This window comes from Aotus nancymaae, unplaced genomic scaffold, assembly GCF_030222135.1.
Source record: "Aotus nancymaae isolate 86718 unplaced genomic scaffold, 86718_ANA_hifiasm-v0.15.2.pri h1tg000049l, whole genome shotgun sequence".
Taxonomy (NCBI): domain Eukaryota; kingdom Metazoa; phylum Chordata; class Mammalia; order Primates; family Aotidae; genus Aotus; species Aotus nancymaae.
The window spans coordinates 22,177,230-22,200,665 of record NW_026988463.1 but is presented as its reverse complement, the minus strand read 5'-3'; the positions used below and the strand labels follow the sequence as shown (position 1 = coordinate 22,200,665).

The 23,436-nt window shown below is 41.0% G+C and overlaps 1 protein-coding gene across 2 annotated transcripts in view; it reads right to left on the bottom strand.

The window, feature by feature from the left end:
• PRKCB (protein kinase C beta) overlaps nt 1–23,436 on the bottom strand; it is a 385,173-nt gene that overhangs the window by 118,732 nt on the left and 243,005 nt on the right. For both annotated transcript variants that reach the window (XM_012464746.2, XM_012464745.2), the window contains exons 6-7: nt 8,588–8,744; nt 7,230–7,364 (exon numbers count right to left, since the gene is read on the bottom strand). In XM_012464746.2, coding sequence (XP_012320169.1) covers nt 7,230–7,364; nt 8,588–8,744 — 292 coding nt within the window. The remainder of the gene's footprint in view (nt 1–7,229; nt 7,365–8,587; nt 8,745–23,436) is intronic.

Genomic DNA, 23,436 nt, shown 5'->3' with positions numbered 1-23,436 from the left:
GTCTTAAATTACAGCACAGCAGAAGAGCTGGTGGAGCCCATCCCCTTCTAAATGGTGAAACTGAGTCTCAGAAAGGGTGTGAGACTTACTCAAGATCACATAGTGTTCAAAGAATCCCTGGGGCAAGAATCCAAACATCTAGGATCTGGTCCATTTAGAGTCAAGACAGCAATGCAAATGTCTTGGCTGGAAATCTGAAGAGGACTTTTATCTGCAAAATCTGAAGAGGGCTTTTATTTTGGAAAAACTCCCTTCCAACTATTATGTCATCAACTTCACGCTATCCTAAGTGGCGGATGGAGGATAAGGGTATTGTAATCAATCTGAGGGGTGGCATAATACCTGCTGTGAAGGCTGCAGTACGGAGAGGTGAAGTGGCTCACCTGAGGTCACAAAGCATCCATCCCGTTAGGAAAGCTGAGGTCAAATCTGAGCTGTCTACCCTCTAGCCTTCCACCTAACCCATATCAGGAGGCAGAATGGGATTTGTATATGCGTAGGCTCTGGCATCATAGAAACCTGGACCTGAACCCAACACTGTCGCTTACGAGCTGTGTGTCCCTAACACATTGCTGAACTATTCTGATCCTTGGAAATGATGCTTTACTTAGAATAACCAGAGAATTAAATGATCATCTAAGTGTAAATGCAGTAATATTTTGGGCTTACTCCTGATACACTATCCCTATTCTTAAGCCATTTTTTTTCTTCCCTGATCTCTACTTTAGTCGGGTAGACAGGCAGGCACCAGCCCAGGAAGAAGGATATGGCATGTGTGGGAGTAAAACCACTTTTGCAAAAATTATGACAGTAAGAGAAATCTGACATAGAAAAGTTATGATAGTGTAAGAAATCAGACCTAACTAACTCCATCTGCTTCTAATCTCCAAGCTGTCCTTGTCCATTGCTGGACTTAGGCCAAGTTAACTATGGGAAGATTTTAGTTTCAGTTCAACTTCATATTTTATTTGTATTTGCTTCTTTATTTACTTAGAGACAGGGTCTTGCTCTGTTGCCCAGGCTGGAGTGCAGTGGCACAATCACGGCTCATTGCAGCCTAGATCTCCTGAGTCCAAGTGATCCTCCCACCTCAGGCTCCTGAGTAGCTGGGACCACAGGTGCATGCCGCCATGCCTGGTTAAGTTTTTTATTGAGACAGTGTCTCGCTTTGCTTCCCAGGCTGGTCTCTAACTCTCGAACTGAAGCAATCTTCCCACCTTGGTACCCACAAAATGCTGGGATTACAGGTATGAGCCACCACATCTAGCCATTAGTTTAACTTTAAAACTAAGATAACAGCCCCTTCCAAAAACTAACCCCTTCCTTGCCTGGGGACCAAAACTGCCTTTGTAAAACTAACATATTAGCCACAAAGTTAGAATCCTAGCTCCGGAGACATGTAGCCAGAGGTAACAAGAATCATGACCTCCCCAGTTGCTCCTATAGATAAAGCCACTATTATAGAACCTTAAATTGGTGTTTGAGGTATTTTCCAGACCCTGCACCAGCCGGTGCCATCCAGACTGGGAACCCATACCAAGAAACTGGCTTACCTGGTCTTGTGATCCTCACCCAGGAACCAACTCAGCATGAGAAGACAGCTTTGACTGTCTGTGATTTCATTCTCGACCCCACCCATCAGCATTTCCCATTCCCTAGTCCTCCTTCCCACCAAACTATCCTTGAAAAGCCCTAGTCTCTGAATTTTGGAGGAGGCTGATTTGAGTAATAAACTCCCATCCTTCCGCTTGGCTGACTCTGTGTTTATTAAACTCTTTCTCTGCTAAAATATTGCTGTCTCAGTGAATCAACTCTGTGCAGTGGGCAAGATGAACTTATTGGGTGATTATAGGAGAAGCTCCTCCCTTTGAGGCTTGGAAATCTTGGGAAGGAGAAAGGACAGGTGTTAGGGAGAGATGAGTTTCCCTCCTCCTCTGCTGGAATGCTGGCCAGAGACCTATCCATGCACCAGGCAACATCATCCCAGCGGCAGCAGAGGGAGCAGAAAAGAGCCCCCAGGGAGAGGACTCAGGCAGGCTCCTGGCCCTCTCTGAAGGAGACTGGGGCCCAGCAGTGGCCTATGAGTCAGACAAAGAGGAGGCTGCATGGAGGAAACTTACAAGGGGATGCAACCGGCCAGGACCTCCAGTCCAAAGCTGATGCCCCAAAGAATGATGTCCCAAAGCTAGATGGGACCAGTCCCAAAGCTAGATGGGACCAGTCTTGCTTCAGTGGGTGCTGGTTTAGGAATGTAGGCTAAAAATAAAATCTTAAGGCCGCCCCTACTGACAGAACAGAACCCCCTCCTTAGCCAAGACGACCTAAGAAAAACCTTAAAAACGAAATTCCTAGCCATGAGAGAAAGGAGATTGGACACATCTTGTTATACCCGCTCTCTTTTGGAGTTTACATATAACAATGAACTGATATGAATGTTAAAATAGAGATCATAAGACTGACAAAACACACTCTTTGTGGCAATAAGATACCAGATTACAAACAAGACTCAGGCCAGGCCAGGCAAAGGTGAAGTCACACTGTAGGCAATCCATCTTACTGCACGGCATCCTCAACATAAAACATTTCTTTTCTTTTTTTTCTTTGAGATGGAGTCTTGCTCTGTTACCCAGGCTGAAGTGCCGTGGTGCAATCTCAGCTCACTGCAACCTCTGCCTCCTGGATTAAGCGGTTCTTCTGGTCAGCCTCCAGAGTAGCTGAGATTACAGGTGTGCACCACCACGCCTGGCTAATTTTTGTATTTTTAGCAGGGACGGGATTTTGCCATGTTGGTCAGGCTGGTCTGGAACTCCTGTAATTTCTTTCAGATGTTTTACAGAGTTTGGTTTTGCCGTTAACAGGGACTAGGCAGAAAGGTGAAGCTGTGAAACCAGCAAGTATCACATGCAGCATAACACAGTCCCTTCGCCTCGATCACCAGGAGCTCACAAAAGTGCACGAGAAAGTCTAAGTCCATTACAGGAAATGAAGAAGCTTTGTTTTTTTCTGCCTACCTGATTAGTGCTGTGTAAAAGTGTGACTCCACACATCTGGAAATGCTTGGCCCAGAGCCTGGCATCTATTAAGAATCAATAAATGGTAGCTATTGTTATTATTATTATTATGTTCTCTCCTGTCATACTGATACCCCCTGGGGATCACACATTCTTTCTCTTTAACCTCTTTAAGTTTGATTTAAAATGAGAATGAAACACCCACTCTGTGAGTGACTGATGTAGACTCTACAAAGTCAAGTCATTTGTATGTTAAGGAAAAATATCCAAAACTTGGCAAGGGGGGGGTGGGGAAGAGAGAAAAAACAAAAAAGACGACAGTGTGACCTTTTAATGTCATGCCAGAGCATTTTCTAATTAGCTATTTCTTTCCTCACAGTAATATACTTTGTTTAATTTATTATTCACCATCAAGTCAGGCCCAGATGGTCTCCTCCCTAGTCTGCAAAGACAAATGTTAACTTTTAGAAAATTGAAGTGAAATCTTTTTTTTTTTTTTTGAGATGGAGTCTTGCTCTGCTGCCCAGGCTGGAGTGCAGTAGTACAATCAAGGCTCACTGCAACCTCTGCCTCCTGGGTTCAAGAGATTCTCCTGTTGCCTTCTGAGTAGCTAGGATTACAGGTACCCACTACCATGCATGGCTAATTTTTGTATTTTTAGTAGAGATGTGGTTTCACCACGTTGGCCAGGCTGGTCTCGAACTCCTGACCTCAGGTGATCTGCCCACCTCAGCCTCCCAAAGTGTTGGGATTATAGGCATGAGTCAACATGCCTAGCCAAAATCATTTTTTTCTTCATTCTAGTAGATAAGATAACCCCAAAGCTTGTGATTCTATTGTTCTGCTATCAGCCAGTTTTATATCTAACTGAGCAAAGTTATTTCAGCATTTCTTTTTCTACTGACTACACAAACATCAGTTTCTCAAACCTTCTGTGGAATCAGTCATTCATCTTGCTGCTTTTCTCATTAATGAGCTAAGGAAATCTTTGCCCAATGCTCATTATCTATTTTATGAGAATTATGTTTTTAACCATTTGTGAATTGTACTTTAACATAACTCTTAAGGGGTACATTCTGTAAACCCAAAATAAAATTCTAAGCCCCCTAGCCATGTGAATGGACCCCTCCTCTCAGCCAAGGGCATTCCAAAGTTAACCTGAAAAATGGTTTCAGGCCATGATGAGAAGGGAGGGTTGGACATGATATCTCATTATATCCCCTTCCTTTTGGAATTCAGGAAAAGTCAACCAGCATTAACATCAACACAGACCTTAAGTCTGATAAGAAACATTTACAATCTAGTCTCTCTGAAGCCTGCTACCTGGAGGCTACAGCTGTAAGATAAAACCTTAGTCTTCACAACCCCTTATGTAACCCAGACATTCCTTTCTATTGATAACAGCTCTTTCAACCAATTGTCAATCAGAAAATTGTAAAATCGACCTATGACCTGGAAGCACCCTCCCCCATCCAAGTTCAGGTTGTCCTGCCTTTCCAGATTGAACCAATGTGAATCTCATGTGTAATTATTGATGTCTTATATCTTCCTAAAATGTATAAAAGCAAGCTGTACTCCATCCACCTTGGGCCCATGTCATCAGAACCTCCTGAGTCTGTGTCATTGGCATATCCTTAACCTTGGCAAAATAAACTTTCTGATTGAGAGCTGTCTCAGATTTTTGGGTCACAAGTCTTAGCTCCTGTCTTCTTTACATCTTCCAACATGTTGTCATTGATTTGTTATTTGCATAATTCCTTGTTCAATGTTTATCTCCCCACCCCACCCTCTGCTATAAGCTAAGCTCCATGAAGTCATGTCTGTCTTATACCTCAATGCATCTCTAGTGACCAGCACCTAGGGGACACTCAATATATGTTTCAAGAAAAGCCCAAGATGAAATATGGAGCCAAGACAAGGAAGTCGTAATGTGAACAATGGAAAGATCTGTGTGTGGTCCAAATGATACATCTCTTTTTTGCTAAACCAGTTTGATTTTTATTTTCTTTCACTTGAAGCTGAAAAAGTCCTGAATGAGACAATTCAGAAATGAGACAATTTATCTTAAAGAAATAATAGCAGCCCAATTGCCACTTATCCCAAAGTTATAGTGCCAGATTGAGCTATTTCTTCTGACTCTTTGACTCAGTTAACTGTGAAACGGTTGCCAAGGGGGCTTACCCAGCCGCTTTGTTGGTAATATTGGAGGATAATATATATAGCCACAGGAAGGGAGCAAAATAAAAACTTCAGGATGAAAGAGACATTGCAGCTGACTCTGAAAACAATACCCCGGTACATCTGTGATCTGTAGCCAGCCTTGCTAAGGACTCCCAAGGAAGTGGCAGCTTCTCAGGCATAATCTGACACTGGGTTGCTCATATCTTTTGAGTGAACTATACAAGCCACTTTAGTGTGCATGGAGCCAGTCATGAAACTATCTTTGCAAAAATTATAACAGTGAGAAAATGATGGCAGTGAAAGAGATCTGATCTAACCAACCCACATCTTGCCTTTAATCTATGAACTGCCCTTACTCATTCCTGGGCTTGGGCCAAGTTAACTTCAGACAAATTTAGTGTATATTTTAAATGATAATAGCCCTTGCCCAAAGCTAAGTCACCTTTGTAAAGCTAATGAAAGACCACCAGGTTAGGAGGATGAGAGGAGCCTGAATTCTGCTAAGGTGCAGATATAAAGGATTACCAACCATTATTCCAGAGGTCACAAGATTTGCAATTTCCCCAATTACTCCTGCAGATAACATCACTGTTGTAGAGCCCAAGATTGGCCTTTTGAGATGTCTCTTCAGGTTTATTGCATTTCTGAAAACCAGTGGCTCCACCCAGACCAGGCCACCAACCAACTTTGAAAGAAATTTAGTGTATATTTTAGATGATAACAGGCCTTCCCCAAAACTAAACTGCCTCTGTAAAACTAATGAAAGACCACCAAATTAGAAGAATGAAAGGAGCCTAAATTCTGCCAAGATGTAGACACAGATTTTTACTAGCCTTTATTCCAGAGGTCACAACATTTCCAACTTTCCCAATTCCTCCTGCAGATAACATCACCATTGTAGAAGCTGAGATTGGCCTTTTGAGATGTCTTTTCAGGCTTTTGCCTTTCTCATTACCAGACTGCCCCACCTGGACCTGCCAACCAGTCCTGTGGCCCCACTCAGAAGTGGGCTCAGCCCAATAGGACCACTTTTCACACCCCTATTACTTCATCCCCAACCAATCAGCAGCACCTATTCCCAGCCACTTCACTCCTTGCCAAACTATCTTTGAAAAATCATAGCTTCCAAATTTTCAGGGAGGCTGATTTGAGTCATAGTAAAACTCTGTTCTCCCATTTAGCTGGTTCTATGCGTGTAAAACTCTTTCCCTATTGCAATTCTCCTGTCTTGATAAATTGGTTCTGTCTGGGCAGCAGGCACAAAGAATCCATTGGGCTGTTACAGTCACATCATATAGTTTAGCAAAGTGGGGCAGATGTAATAAAATAGGGAGTGGTGAGGACGGTGACAAATAGAAAATCCATGTCCTGTCTAAAGGGGACATTAACTATTCAACTGTTCTCAATTGTTGCCTTCTAGCCCCAGATTTTTTAAATAACTGGAACTAATCCCCTCCCACCCTCCCTCCCTTCCTTCCCACTTGCTTTCTTTTCTTCTTCTTCTTTCTTTCCTTCCTTTCTCTCTCTTTCTCTCTTTCTTTTTCTTTCTTTTCTTTCTATCTCTTTTGTCTCACTTTGTCACCCAGGCTGGAGTGCAGTGGCTCAATCTCTGACCACCTTACTCATTGCAACCTCTACCTCCCAGGTTCAAGCGATCCTCCCATCTCAGCCTCCTGAGTAGCTAGGACTACAGGCATACACCGCCATGCCCAGCTAAGTTCTCATGGTTTTGGTAGAGATGGGGCTTCACCATGTTGCCCAGGCTGGTCTTAAACTCCTGAGCTCAAGCGATACCCCTGCCTCGGCCTCCCAGGATGCTGGGATTACAGGTGTGAGCCACCACGCCTGGCATCTTTCTTTTTTGTTTTTAGTACAAGGACCAAATAAAACATATCTGCAAGGCAGATCCAATCAACCAGACATCACTTTGAGACTATGCTTTAGTATTCCAATTTTTGGAGAAAAAGGAAAACATACTTGACCCTGTATTTGATAGTGCAAGCTGTATGGTAGCTTTCAAAACAAAATCCTACTTACCAGCCATCAACACTGGCTTTCTGCAGTTCAGAAATCCCAAAGGACAAAGATCCCATGAAGTCATTCCTGCTGGTCAAATCCCAATCCCAAATCTCTACTGACAGTCTTCTGTCTTTGTCCGATTCTTTCAGCTGACTGCATAAAGAAAAAAAAAAAAGACGTCAGTGGAGGTTGTAGTAATTTCTCAAGCAGAAGAAATGTACAAGAGGACAAGACCTGGAGGTAGAAATCTTTAAAGATTACAAGCTGCTGGAAGAAACATATTCAGTTTCCACCCCAGGCTAGCTCTCCCGGGAGTGAGAGCTTTTTCCTTTTGACAGCCTGTGGCTTAAACAGGCAGGAAGCCCTAGACTGGCTAAGACAAGAACAGTTCTAACTGTTGATATCTTATGTCTTAATAGGGTTCAGGGTATTCAGGAATTCCTACTGTCTATAAGAAATAGGGACATCAATTGCATAATTGGGTGTATATGTGCGTATATCTGCACACATGAGGGTTGAGATGAGGCTGAGGAAATGTATGGAGAAAAATCCTGGTGTCTCTCTAGGGAAATCGTCTGCTCTGAGACATGTCCTTGATTGAGACTGAGAAGGGGCCCAGTTTTGCCCTGAGAGAGGGAAGAGGAGACAGGGCAATCACAAGGAACTGTGCTTCTAGCTGGTGGCTTAAAAAAGTATGACCTCTAAAGTCAGACTGCCTGAAGCTGAATCCCACTCCACCCCGAAGAATATGGGACTTTGGGCATATTCCTTAGCCTCTATAAGCCCTATTGCTACATTGGGAATAAAAAGAGCTGATGAAGTCAGATCGCTTAACCCAGTGTTTGTTACACATCATATGTGCTCAGTGAATTTATAACTAACTCCTGATGCCTAGATGTATGAGAAAGAGACCTCCAGATTCCTGGAGCCCTGGCCAGGGGAGACCCTCAAGTGAGGCTGGTGGAGATGTCCCAGCAGGCTGCAAGCCAAGCATCATCCACAAACCCAGCTCTAGAGAGGCTGTCACCACACCCCGGAGGTTATGTCCCCCTGTTTGCTGAGTCCCATCATTTCTCCCACCACTTGCCTTCACTTAGCAACACATCACACCATTTCCTATCCTACCCACTCCCCCACACCACAGGCATTCTCAACTCTATTAAAAAAAATAGCTCTAATTTTTTCTTGGCTCATAATACAAAAATGCAGATGGAAGAGAAGGGAGGGAAAGAGAGGAAGGAGGGAGGGAGAAGACAGGGAAGCAGGGAGGTAGGGAAGGAAGGAAACCGAAGCTAAGGGAGGAGGAACTCCCTGATCTCAGGTGGCTCATAATCCAACCTCCACCACCCATGCTCACTGCAGTCATTTCTACTTACAATCTAAATGTTTCATTCCACTCGGGGTTGAGGGAGCATTTGATGGTTTTGGTCTTCTGCTTGCTCTCACTTTTAGGATCAGGAATCAGTTTCAGTTTTACGTAGGGATCTGACAAGCCATTGGGGTCCATAGGTACAAGGTTTTTAGCGTCTCTTACTGAAAAAGAAAAAGCAGTTTGAACATTAATACTGTCTGGCATGTTTAAGCACCAAGCAGTGAGGGCTGGAGAACTTGTGAAAGGTTCTTTGGCATCACACTTGTTTAGTGAGAAATTTAATTTTATTAACATCCATAGCAGAAGCAGCACACAAAATGAGATGAGCTGATAAGATGTCAACTCTGTTGGTTAAAAGTGGATTTCTGGCTGGGTGCAGTGGCTCGTGCCTGTAATCCCAGCACTTTGGGAGGCCGAGGCGGGTGGATCACGAGGTCAGAAGTCCAAGACCAGCCTGGCCAACATGGTAAAACCCGTCTCTAAAAAAAAATAATAATAATAAAAAAGAAAAAAAAAGGTGGATTTCTGACTTTCGCACTGCTCTTCCCATACCAAGTTTAACTGTAAGTTTTCTAAGCTCGTTTTCCACAAAGCCCACAGCAAAGGCTGGCTTCTTTCGTTTAGCGTAATGTTTTCAAAGTTCACCACACTTAAGCATGTATCAGCACTTCATTTTTTTTTTTTGCATGACCAAATAATATTCCATCGTATAGACAGTCCACATTTTGTTTATCCATTCAACAGCTGATCCACAGTTGGGCTGTTGCAAATAGTGCTGCTATGAAAATTTGTGTACACCAGCACAAAAGGTCACATATTGTATGATTCTATTTACATGAAACATCCAAAGAGGTAAATCCATAGAGACAGAAAGTAGACTACTATTAATAGTTGTCAGGGGCTGGAGGGAAAGGGAAATGAGTACAAGGTCTCTTTTAGAGGTGATGAAAACTTCTGAGAACTAGATAGAGATGATGGTTGTCTAACACTGAATATTCGATAAATGTCACTCAATTGTACATTTAAAAATGGTTAATAGTTAATTTTATGTGACGTTAATTTTACCTCCACTCAAAAAGAAAAAGCTAGAAAAGAAAGGAAGAATTACTCTCTAAACTAAGGTGCACCTATTATCCATCTATCACCCATAACCAGCACCCAGACAGCCCATAGAGAAAAGGTTGGAAAAATGTTGGTAGCATTACAGCTAGGCTCCACCCTCAGTCCAGAACACCCAGGTAAAGGAGGCTATAAGATGAACTTAGAGGAGAAAAGGAGACAGGGAATCAGCAGTGAAGATGCAACTGGCCGTAGAAAGGATGAGGGAAACTAAATCATCAGCCTGGAGAAACAGGAAGCAACTAACTAGGAATCAATTCAGAAACCAGTAATGCAGGTAGTCAATAGAAGTAGACTAGAAAATGAGAGTTGTACAGTTCTTAAGGATACAATGTCAATCATTTCACTTACAATGGAACAATCCACAGTAATATATTCAATCCAATTGACTTTATCTGCTAAAAGGTGAATACATAATGACTTCCATGAAGAATGCAAAGATGGTTCAACCTTGAGAAATCTATTATTGATATATTCATTATATTTATAGATTAAAGAAGAAAACTGTAAGACCATTGCAGTTATCTAGAAACAGCAGAGAACTTTCTTAACAGGATAAAGGCTATCTGAAATAACAGCATTATGGTTCATGATAAATGCAATTCCATTAAAGACAGGAATAAGACAAAGATACCTGTTACCACAGCCATTATTCAACACTTTTTTTCTTGTGTTCCATAAGTGCAGTAAGAAATAAAGAGTTACCCTCTAAACCAAGATGCACGTATTATCCATGTATCATCCATAACCCGCACCCAGACAGCCCATAGGGAAAAGACTGGAAAAGTATCCACAGCATAAATAAAACCAGAAATTCTGTAAATTCAAGATGACAAGAAAAACAGATTAGAAGAAAGAATATGGGAAAGTAGGAGGTAAAGCACCCCCTCACTTCCTGCAACCTTTGCTCACCGCCTATCATAGTCATCTCCCATGGTCATGCTCTGGAGCCTATTATCCCAGAAATTATACCACTTTCTCAATCTCAGTTTCAAGTACCCTACTATCTTACACCAATTTCTATTTTTCCAGTTCATTAGCTCTATTATTCTGTGCAATAAATCTTCCCCTATTCATCAGTCCATTCTCTACCAATCAGTCCCTTGTACCCAACACATTCTCTTGATCTCCCTATTCCCTCTTGCTTTTACTCCATTCATCCCCAGATTAGATTTTATGATGCATTTTAACTGCTCCCTTGGAAAGACCCTCAACTCCCTTGCCCCTCTTTCTTTCTATTTTACTTATCCCACAATACCCCAGCCCTACTTAAATTCAAATATCTATCCTTTCTCACACTGTCCTTTTCCTACACTCAAACAGCTGACCGTTGCTGGAAAAAAAAAAAAAAGACTGACTTGCCTAAAACCATACAGCTAGTAAGGGGTTGAGACCAAATAAATGAGATGGGAGAAGCACTGAACTGGCTACCAGGATGCAAGTCGTAACTTATTCTGTGCTGACATTTTTTTCAGCACTCCAGCAACATTGGCACTGTCTTCTGTTTTTCCACAGGCTGAATTCATCTTCCATCTCAGCTTGCAAGCTGCATCTCATTCTTACACCAAAAGCAAGATTTTGGCCTTGATCAATTAAGTTCAACAAGCAAGTCCCTACTAAGTGCTAAGCATTCTGCTAGGCTCTGGGGATATAGAAGACAAAATAAAATGTTAATCTTGTCCCCAAGACAGGCCATATAGTGTCATGGATACAGGGCTACAAGATGCCAGGGTCTGCATCTTACCAAGCAGTTACTTCACACATTTGAACCTCAATTTCTTGATCAATAAAATAGGTTGTTACAAGAGTAAAAGTGGATAAAGAATATACATATTTAGCACATAACCTGGAACTTAGAAAACACTCAATAAATGTTAACTACTATATATTACTGCTAGTTCACTATTATTCTTATTCATATTCAGTGCCCTCTTTCACTACATTTGTCGTGCGTGTGTGTGTGTGTGTCTGTGACAGTCTCCCTCTGTCACCCAGGCTGGAGTGCAGTGGCATGATCATGGCTCACTGCAGCCTCAACCTCCCAGACTCAAGTGATCCTCCCACCTCAGCCTCCCAAGTAGCTGGAACTACATGTGCTTCCCAACCCATGCCTACCTAATTTTTTAAAAAAAATTTTTTTCTAGAAGTGAGGGTCTCTCTATGTTGCCCAGGCTGGTTTCAAACTCCTGGATGGGAGTGATCCTCCGGCCTTGACCTCCCAAAGTGCTGGGTTTACAGGTGTGAGCCATCATGCCTTGCCTATTTGTCTATTTTTATTATGAAGACTTAACCATTTCCAAATGGACTGACATCAGAGGGAACCACTTGTGGTTTTCTTCTTAACGATGCATTTGATATTTACTTGAACCCTTCCACAGGAGAGCTTCTTAAACCTTACTGTGCATAAAAACTACTCAGAGGGCTCATGAGACACAGACCTATGGCACCCACCCTCACAGATAGATCTGATTCCCTAAGTCTAACAGTGAGACCTGTCCATATGCTTTTCTAACACGTTTCCATGTGATGCTGATGCTGCCAGTCTATAAGACACACATTAAGTAACCTTGTTCTGGAGAATAATAGTTTCTCAAAATACTCATGCATTTTCCCCATAGGATATAATCTCCAACTGTTACTTTCATTTCTCGAGCCTTCCAAGGAAAATAACATGTACTATTATTTATATATCGTTTCTAGGCTGGGATCTGGGAGTGACACATCTATCACACAGTGAGCTGCACACACAGAGGATCGAGACACTCAGAAGCGCCAGAAGCTTGTCTGTCTGGTTGATTGGCAAAACAGAGGCAAGAGGAAACAGCTCATCTTTCTTCTCCCTGGCAAGGCTACTCCCCCTCCTCCGCCCCAGTCTTATTAACTGACACCACAAGGACAGTCACTGGAAAAAGATCTTCTATTGTAAGTTTAAGGAATTTACAGCTCTTTTAGAGTGCTCTTTGCTGGACAAGAGTGTTGTATTTTGAAGCTGTCAATCTCAAGACTAGTGGTTTAAGAGTAAATTTTTTAAGACATGGTCTCGCTGGAGTGCAGTGGCGCAATCACAGCTCACTGCAGCCTTGATCTCCCGGGCTCAAGCGATGATACCACCTCAGTTCCCTGAATAGCTGGGACTACAGGCATGTGCCACTATACCAGCTAACTTTTAAAAAAATTTTGTAGAAATGGAGTCTCACTATATTACCCAGGCTGGTCTCAAACTTCTGGCCATGAGCGATCCTCCAGATTTGGCCTCCCAAAGTGTGGGATTACAGGTGGGAGCCACTGTATGCAGCCAATAACAACCTTTTCTTGGGCATCTAAGCATCGCAGAGCCAAACATTCCTCACTGAGGCATGACTCCACCTCTCCTCTCACCCTCATAGGCCCTTTCTTCTACTTTTGTCCTTTTGAGCTTATTCTCCACCAAAGGGGCCAAAACATTCCATGGAACAGAATGCCGTGGAATGGATCCTGAGACTCCTGGCATCCACATCTCCAAGAGCTCTGGCTACTAAAACACTCTATTACGAGCAGTTGACAGTAGCTGCAGGCTAAGATCCAAAGGGCTGTCCCTCCTGAAGCATCTCAAAGTCAAGTCGTGTTTCCCAGCAGCAAGAGAGCCGCATATGTATCGCGGAAGCAAATCTCTCTAGACCACACTTGGCGAGACCGACTTTGATTTTTCTTGATAAATGTTTCTTTACTATCTTTGTTGAAACCCAGCCAGCCCAGATGGTACCAAATGCTTCACACAAAGCAGAAATAGCAAACGTCCCCTCTGGTGGAAGTTTGCTAAGTGTACGGGAGAAGCGTGTCCTGGTCCAGAGAACAGTGCTTGCCCTGGGCATGGGGCCCTTGGTGCAGGCTGAGGTCTGGCTATTTCCATCTAAGGGTCTTCAGAGCAAATGAGGCCTCTCTCTGCATTCTGGTCCAAGTTCCCTAAGACAGCATCGAATCCACAAAAAGATAGCATGCATGTTAACTATTTTCCTAATAATTATTCTTCACCAAGAACTTCCTTAATTTTTTTTATTTCTAAGAAGATACAATTATCTTTTGGGAAACTAGGAATAATGGTGCTGCTTTCATACCCTGATCCCACATTGTGAGAATAAGCAGCATCTCCTTATTAACTCCTTTTGAAGGAACTTTCCTCAATATTGTGAGTCTTCCTTTGTCCTCACTGTGTGTCCTCAAAACAGTAATTCATTCCAATGAAGGATTTATTAAGAAAAAAAAAGAACATTAATCCAAAGTAGCACCCACTATCATTCAGCCTAAGGGTGTGTGCAGTGGTAAAAGTAGGAAGTAACCTGAGTGCCCATCAATGGGAAAAGCAGTAAATAATTCATGACGCATTTTTACGGGACTTACTTTGCCCATGCCGATAACATTGGGCTATCTATATGCAGAAACGTGTTGAAAAAAGCAAGATGAAGCAATGTTGAAAAAAGATGAGGGCAATATAATACCTCTTCATTTAAGAAAAAGGTGTGAAGGTATTAGTGGTTCAATTAGTGAAATCTGGAGCTGAACTCTCAGATAATAGCACTGGGTCAACATTGCATTTCCTCATTTGAATAAATGTACTAAGAATATTCTTGTTCTTGGGAGTGGAAACCATGACCCCAACTTACTCTCAGATGGATCAGGAAAAAAAACTGTGCACATACATAAAAATATATTAGTGGAGAAAATGCTAAACCAAATGGGCAAGATATAAACAATCAGTAAATCCGGTAAAGAGTATATAGAAGTTTCTTTTACTGTTATTGCCAAATTTCTGTCATTTTGAGATTATATCAGAATAAAAATTGTTAAAGGCCCTCCAAATCTTTAAAAAGAAGGAATGGTAAAACGCATTTTCTACAAGGTCATATATGAATGTGAATATATAGAAAAGAGTCTGAAAAGATAGACCCCAAATTGATTTCAAATAATGGTCACCTCTGAGGAACAGGTATGGGAATCTGATTTGAGGGTTGTGAGTAAATATTTTAGCTTTATCCATCACAGTTTAAATTTCTGACAAAGAGAATGTATTCTTGTATTAATTGTGTTATTAAAACAATTTACAAACCAGTTGTGCTTTGACAGTTTCTAAGCATCTATTGCCCTGGCTTTCAGAGACACCATCCTGTCCCCCCAACAACTTTATAGAGCAATTGGATCTGCAGGGTGATGCTCAAAAACTTTCGGCTTGCATCACAGAACCCAGAAAATGAGTTCCACGTTAACACACAGACCCAGGATAACCTCATTGAGGTCAGCTGGACACCCTCAGCAGCACATGCCCGAACTAGGGTTGGAGGGAGACACTAAACAGGTGAATCATTTCAGAGCCATCAACCTATTTTCACTGCCCTGCCCTGCCCTGCCCCTCTCCTGATCCAGTCATCTATTTGGTGGCTGACAATTTACCTGGTCCTTTGCTTAACACCCCCTGCCCTGCCATACCTTCCTCAGCTGGAAGCTTCTTTAGCCCTTTGCTCTAGAATCTAGATTTGTATCAATTCCTGTTTACTTATAACTTCTTCTAACCCTGGGGGTTTCTAACCCCAATGTTCTCTGATGCTGTGGCTTTTATGAGCCCTGGAATCCACAAGAATCCCCTCCCAGCCTCTGTAACTGGCCATACTGCATAATCTTCACCTGAGGGGCTCTGATTACAAAGCCAGCAAAGATGAGGTCTTTGGGCAGCCCACATCCAGCATCGACGGCCTCCCAAGCACATTGTGGTCCCAAAGGCTCCTAGAACAGCTGGCTTCCTGTCACTGCTGGCAGTGGTACAGTTATCACACATCTCATTATCTGTGTTGAGACAGACTTCCAGCTGGGACTGTCACAGTGTCTGTCAAGAAGAGAGCCTGTCAAGCCACAGCTAGTGAAACAATGGTGGATAGCTAGTGTGGTGAATCAGGAACTAAGTTAGCAATGGCTGGACTTCAGAGTTAGGCAGACACGGTTGTCAATCATACTTCTGCTGTAAAGCTCACTAACTGGATGATCTTACTCAAATGACTTCTCTGGGCCTTGGTCTTCCCACCCCCAAATTCTCACAAACCTATAGACAGCACAAATGGGCTCTTGGATAACAGTGAGGGTGACCATCTATCCCAGTTTGCCCAAGGCAACCTCAATTTAGAACTGTTGTCCTCTCACCCTTCAGAGTCCAAATTTTAACAATAAGTTATATGACTGCCCTAATTACAGAGGATAATAGTGTCGAAGTGGAATGTAAGGCACATGGCAGAGGTTCAACAAATGTTGAGTTCCTTTCTCCTTCCAGAGGATTTAGACCGAATTATGTAACAATCAAGATGAATTCCAGGGCTAAATGAGTATCCCTCCAATGTGATTTTCATACAAATGAATCTTGGACAAGGTCTGAGAATTATAGATGATGTGAAGTCAAATGTATCATCCATTTTTCTTATAACCTCCTCTCCTCTCCACTCCAATCCAGGCATTTGGAGTTTCACCTGGAATGGAATCTCGTCTGAACTCCCGAGTGATGATAGTTTATTCTTTTATGTCTCTGCTCCCTTTACCTTGCTTTTTTTTTTTTCATTTCATCAAACCCTCCAGTTCCTCAACTCTTTCCTTTTCTCTGGTCCATCAGTGCAGTGCTACAGTATGGGAAAGCCATTCAATCACTTCTGCCAGTGGCTTAAATATCCTTACCTTCCTGTCTCTTCAACATCCTGTGTGGATACCCTCAACCATGAGTGAAATTTGCTCTAGAGAGCGCCCCTAGGGGAAAGCGTCACACATGGGGCCTTCATGCCACTATACACCCATGATTCCAACCACAGCAAGGTCCCGCACATGGCTTGTCAACCCTATTGGACGTCCCTAGTTAATTTCCCATTCCTTATGGAAGCAATTTCAAGATTTCAATTCTTGAGGCTCCCATCTGATTCCTACCTCCATCTCAGCCATTGATCTTTGATATTATATGTTTTTGCCATTAATTTCTAGTTCTGTTTTATTGGACAATGTGGGCTGAGCAATTTCTGGGGGTCATTTTGGAGGGAATTTAATGAGGTTTCCTTAGCAAGTTAATATATCACCAATTTTGTGAATACTAAAAAAACGTAATTCTCTTATTGAAGTGTTCAGGATTCTAGATAGGGAGGTATTTTATATTCACTCTAATTATATTATTTAAGTTATATATATCCATTTTCTTACACTCTGTTATGTGTCAAAGACTGGCAAAGTATGTTTTTAAAGCCCTTCTGTTATGGTATTTCTGTAAATTTCTCCTTTCGTTTCTAGTTTTTGCTTTATGCATTTTGATCTTAGGTTCATGATTACTTTTTATCCCCAGACTTTACTTAACATAATTAAAAGATTCATTTTATGTAAGTGTATTATATATTTGTCTTGAACTCTACTTTGAATACAGTGTAGGTGCTTTTCCATTTGCTCTGGTCTTTTCTCTAGGAATATCTGATACCCATTTACTCACGGGTAAATGCTATTTTTTAGTGATGATATTTATTTATTTGTCCCTTTCCCCTGCCATCCCCACTGGTAGCACTCCTTAAGCTTGTTTCCATATTACTTACTAGGGGAAAGCATCACACATGGGGCCTTCATGCCACTATATACCCATGATTCCAACCACAGCCATGTTCCGCACGTGCCTTGTCAACCCTGTTGGGTGTCCCTAGTTAATTTCCCATTCCTTATGGAAGCAATTTCAGGATTTCAATTCTTGAGGCTCCCATCTGATTCCTACCTCCATCTCACTCGTCCATTGATCTTTGATGTTGTATATTTTTATATATATAAATTAATCTTTGATATTATATATTTTTATAATATATATATTAGATTTTCTGCAGTAGGCACCCCCCTGTCTACTGCTTCTATGCACTTTGATTTAGTCTACTGTTTTAGATTACTTTTTAGTATCATAATATGATACTTCTAGCATCTGCTTTCCTTTCATTCAGTTTCCTCTTCATCTTGGACTACTGCCTTCTTCTCTTTCTTTCTCTCTCTGTGTGTACATGTGTCTTTTATTAGTTTATTTTCTGCTTATAGTATTTATTTTATTTGTTTAATTACATGCAGCAAAATTGACTTTTTGGTGCAGAGTCTTGTGTAAAAATTTATACATTTTAATGCATGTATAGATTCATGTAGTTTGCACAATCAGAATACAGAGCAGTTCTATCACCCTGGAAAAATTCCTCATGCTTTTCCTCTATAGTCACATCCTCTTCTCATTCTCAGCCCCTGGCAACCACCAATCTGTTCCTCATCACTACAGTATTATCTTTTCAAGAATAATACCTAAATGGAATCATACAGCAAGAAAACCTTTTGAGATTGGTTTCTCTTTCTCAGCAAAGGGCTTTGAGGGTCATTCACGTTGTTGTGTATATAAATAGTTAACTCTTTTTTATTGCAGAGTAATATTTTATTGTATGGCAAGGTTTATCTATTCACCTGTTAAAGAATATTTGAGTGGTTTTCAATTTTTAGTGATTACAAATAGAGATGATATAAATACTCACAAGTTCTTGTGTGAGCATAAAGTTTCATTTCTTAAAGATAAATAACTAGGAGTGGGATCAATCAGTTATAGGTAAAAGTTTGTTTGGCTTTATAAGAAACTGCTGGCCAGGCGCAGTGGCTCACACCTGTAATCCCAGCACTTTGGGAGGCCAAGGTGGGCGAATCATGAGGTCAGGAGATCAAGACCATCCTGGCCAATACAGTGAAACCCTGTCTCTACTAAAAATACAAAAATTAGCCAGGCATGCTGGCGCGTGCCTGTAATCCCAGCTACTCGGGAGGCTGAGGCAGGAGAATTGCTTGAACCCAGGAGGTGGAGGTTGCAGTGAGCCAAGATTGAGCCACTGCACTCCAGCCTGGGTGACAGAGCAAGACTCCACCTCAATAAAAAAGAAAAGAAAAGAAACTGCCACATTTTCCCAGAGTGGCTGTACCATTTTTTTTTTTTTTGAGACGAAGTTTCGCTCTTGTTACCCAGGCTGGAGTGCAATGGCACGATCTCGGCTCACCGCAACCTCCGCCTCCTGGGTTCAGGCAATTCTCCTGCCTCAGCCTCCTGAGTAGCTGGGATTACAGGCACGCACCACCATGCCTGGCTAATTTTTTGTATTAGTAGAGACGGGGTTTCACCATGTTGACCAGGATGGTCTCGATCTCTTGACCTTGTGATCCACCCGCCTTGGCCTCCCAAAGTGCTGGGATTATAGGCTTGAGCCACCGCGCCAGGCCGTGGCTGTACCATTTTGCATTCCCACGGTGATGAATTAGAGTTCCTTTCGTTCTGCATACTCACTAGCACACCATATCAACACTATTTATTTCATTATCATCATTATTTTAGCCATTCTAGTAAGTATGTAATGGTATCTCACTGTGGTTTTAATTCGCATTTCCCCAATTTCTAGTGATATTGAATATCTTTCTATGAATGTATTGGCCATCCTTGTATTATCTTTGGTAAAGTGTTTGTTCAGGTTTTTAGATTACATTTTAAGTAATGTTGTCTTCATACAAATGAGTCTAAGAGTTCCAGTACAATGAGTTGGATACAAGTCCTTTGTCAGATACGTGATTTGCAAATATCTTCTTCTAGTTTATAGTTTGTCTTTTGCAAAACAAAAGTTTTTAAACTTTAATAAAGTACAATTTATCACTTTTTTTTTCTTTTATGGGTCGTGTTTTTAAGTGTCATGTCTAAGAATTCTTTGCATAACTACAGGTCATAAAGATTTTCTCCTGTGTTTTCTGAAATTTTATACCTTTACATTTTCCTCCATGACCTCTTTTGAGTTAATTCTTTTAAAAGGTGTGAGATGGAGGTCAAGGTTCAGTTTGTTTTCATATGAATGCCTAATCATTCCAACATCATTTGTTGAAAGACTATCCTTTTTCCATTTCATTGTTTTTGCACTTCTGTTGAAAATCAATAGGCTATATTTGTGTGGGTCTATTTCTGAATTCTCCATTTTGTTCCATTGGTTTATGTATCTATCCTGTCACCAATATTACATTTGATTACTGAAGCTTTATATAGTAAGTCTTAAAATTGGGTACTGTAATCCTTTCAACTTTATTCTTCATCTTAATCATTGTTTTGGCCATTTTGGGTTCATTGCCCTTCTATATAAGTTTTAGAATCACTGTGTCCAAATCTACAAAAAATCCTGCTGGGATTTGCCTATAAATCAGTCTGTAAGACTTGCTATCATAACTGGGCTGAGTCTTCTAATCCACGTACATGATTTATCTCTTCATTTATTTAGGTATTCTTTGATTTCTTTCAGTGTTTTGGAATTTTTAGCATGTCGATTCTAGACATGTGCTGTTAGATTTATACCTAAATATTTCCTTTGTTTTGGAGCTACTGTAAGTAGTTTTTAAAATTTTGATTTCTAGTTGTTAATATACAGAAATACAATTGATTTTTGTGTGTTGACCTTATATGCTGCAACCTAGCTAAACTCACTCATTTCCAGAAATTTCTTGGTAGATTCTTGTGGATTTTCTATATAAACAATAATATTTTCTGTGTATAGAAACACTTTTGCTGTTTGCCTTTCCATTTCATATGTCTTTTATTTTTTAATTTATTATTTTTTGAGATAGAGTCTCACTCTGTCACCCCGGCTGGAGTGCAGTATGTAATCTCAGCTCACTGCAATCTCCACCTCCCAGGTTCAAGCAATTCTCCTGCCTCAGCCTCCCAAGTAGCTGAGACTACAGGCACCTGCTACCATGCCTGGCTAATTTTTGCATTTTTAGTAGATGTGGGGTTTCACCATGTTGGCTGGGCAGGTTTCAAACTCCTGACTTCAAATGATCCACACACCTCGGCCTCCCAAAGTGCTGGGATTACAGGCATGAGCCTCTGTGCCCAGCCCCATATGCCTTTAAAAATTTTTATTGTCTTATTGTGCTGGTTAGCTCTTCCAATATGATGTTGAATAGGGCTGGGGACAGTGAACACCCTAGTTTTATTTCATAGCTTAATGGGAAAGTATGCAGTCTTTCAGCATTAAGAATGTTACAAGTTTTTGGTAGATACTTCTTATTGGGTCAGGAAAATTCCTTTCTATATCTAGTGTGCTGAGAACTTTCATCATAAATGAATATTGAATTTTGCCCAATATTTTCTGCATCAATTGATATGTTCATCTTTTTCTTTAGCTTATTAATATGGTCAATTACATTGGTTGATTTTTTTAAATTATTAAGCCAGCCTTGCATTCTCAGGATAAAACTCATTTGGTTAGAGTGCATTTTTTCATTTATAAATTGCTGGATTTCATTTGCTAATATGTCACTGAAGATTTTTATATTTATTTTTACAAAGAGTTCTTATATATGACACTAAAAACATGACCTATAAAAGGAAAAAAGTGATAAATTGTACTTTATTATAGTTTAAAAACATTTGTTCTGCAAAAGACAAACTACAAACAGGAAGAAAATATTTGCGATATTTGCCTGCAGTTTTCTTGTACTATTTTTGTCTGATTTTGGTATGAGGGTAATGCTAGCCTCATAAAATAGGTTGAAAAGCGTTCCATCTTCGCTTCTCATCTACTCTTTAGGAGAATCAGTATTATTTCATCTTTAAGTGTTTGGTGGAATTTACCAATATAAATTTCATTTTAAGCACTTTTTAATCTAGATTCCACAAAGAATAATGTGTTATGCTTTTATTTTCTTTTAGTTCAAAATACGTTCTAATTTCCCTTGAGACTTCCTCTTTGAACTAAACCATGGATTATTCAGAAGTCTGTTTGTTAGTTTCTATATTTTCCCAAGGGCTCTACTCTTATGATTTGACTTCTACCTAAATACTGTCAACTCCTACCCACACCTCTTTACTGAGCTGTACGACTGTATGTACGACTGCCCTTGTACTGGATGTCCCGTAGGTAAACCAAACTCAACATGTCCATCGACACTCATTCTCCTCCTGCTCCCCACCCCTCACCACCACCATGTCTCCTCCCTGTCTTTCAGTATCAGTCTTAGTGATGGTTTAACCATCCATCCAACAGCCCAAGTAAGAATCTGGGAATCACTCTGGTCTCCTCCCTTTGGTGCAATCTACAACCATGTGCTGTTTGATCTGCCTCTTTCTCATTTTGTGTACCTGAGTCCTTCTCTACTATTCATACCGCTACCATCTGAACAATAATAAGTGTGCCATAGAATTACTGTGATTATTAAGTTATATTTGAAGCCTGGTATTGTGCCGAGCAGGTGATGAGTGATTCATAAACAGCAGCTGCTCATATGATTGCTGCTTGGGCACTCACTTTTCCTCTCCTGGTGAAATTAAGATCCTTCTCCAGTCTTCTACTCAGCCCTTCCTTCACTCCCCCACCGAAGTGATCTTTCAAAAGCTGGAAACCAATCACACACTCTTCAAATAAAAATCTTTCATAATTTTAGAAAATCTATTAATAATATGATTCACTATTAAACTAGGTCAAAGAGGAAAAACTATATAATTATCTCAAAAATGACGAAAAAGTCAACTGACAAAATTCAATAACCATTTGTCCTTTTAATACTAGAAAAATAGAAATAAGGCCAGGCACGGTGGCTCACGCCTGCAATTCCAGCACTTTGGGATGCCAAGGCGGGTGAATCACGAGGTCAGGAGTTAGAGATCAGCAAGACCAACATGGTGAAACCCCATCTCTACTAAAAATACAAAAGTTAGCGGCATGGTGGTGTGCGCCTGTAATCTCAGCTACTCAGGAGGCTGAGGGAGGAGAATCACCTGAACCTGGGAGGTGAAGGTTGCAGTGAGCTGAGATTGCACCATTGCACTCTAGACTGGGCAACAGAGCGACACTCTGTCTCAAAAAGAAAAGAAAAGAAAAATAGAAATAAAGGAATGCTTTTCTTGATGTCATAAATATACCAACAGCCTTCATCATGTTTACCAGTAAAACTCTATAGAGGTATATCTATTAAGGCTACAGGCAAATTAAGAATGCCTCCCATCACCATTGTAATTTAACATTGTTCGGAAAGTACCAATCAACGCAATTACATTTTTTAAAAGTATTGTATAAGAGGCTTAGATGTTGGAAAAGAAGACACGAAATCAGCTTGGATTGTCTGAATTGTATCTTAGAAAAATTCCTCAAAGACTCTGGCATCTGATTGATACCACTTTTCTGGTTTGTCACCCTGAACAATATTTTCCATTTTTAATCTCTTCGTCACTTCAATGGGAATTTGGAAGAAGGAGACATTCAATAGATAGTCTCAATTGAGCATGAATTACATTTTTAGTTAGAAAAAAAAATGTTACTCTAAATCTGAGAGAAAGAAATCATTGTGGAAAAGCGGGGCTGGTCTTGTGCACATAATTCTTAACAAACTGGAACTGGACACAACGTGGATGCCCCAAGGTTCAGTCCAGCTGATACTCAGAGTTCTGATTTTTGCATCACTGCCAAAACCATGCAACTTTTATGCTTAGTAACTGAGTCCTCCTCCTGGGGTCCAGAAACTTTGAATCTTGGAGGTTGCATGACCTCCGAAACCCAGTTGAGAGTCAACTATTTTCTACAGAGGTTTCCCTGGTCATTCAGGGTCTTACAATTCCCAGGGTTGCTCCACACTGACTCTGACTCCACACAACCACAACCCCACAAGTCCAGAGACCGTTTCCCTCGACAGGGAAGATCTGGGTTAGTCTCCCTTTGA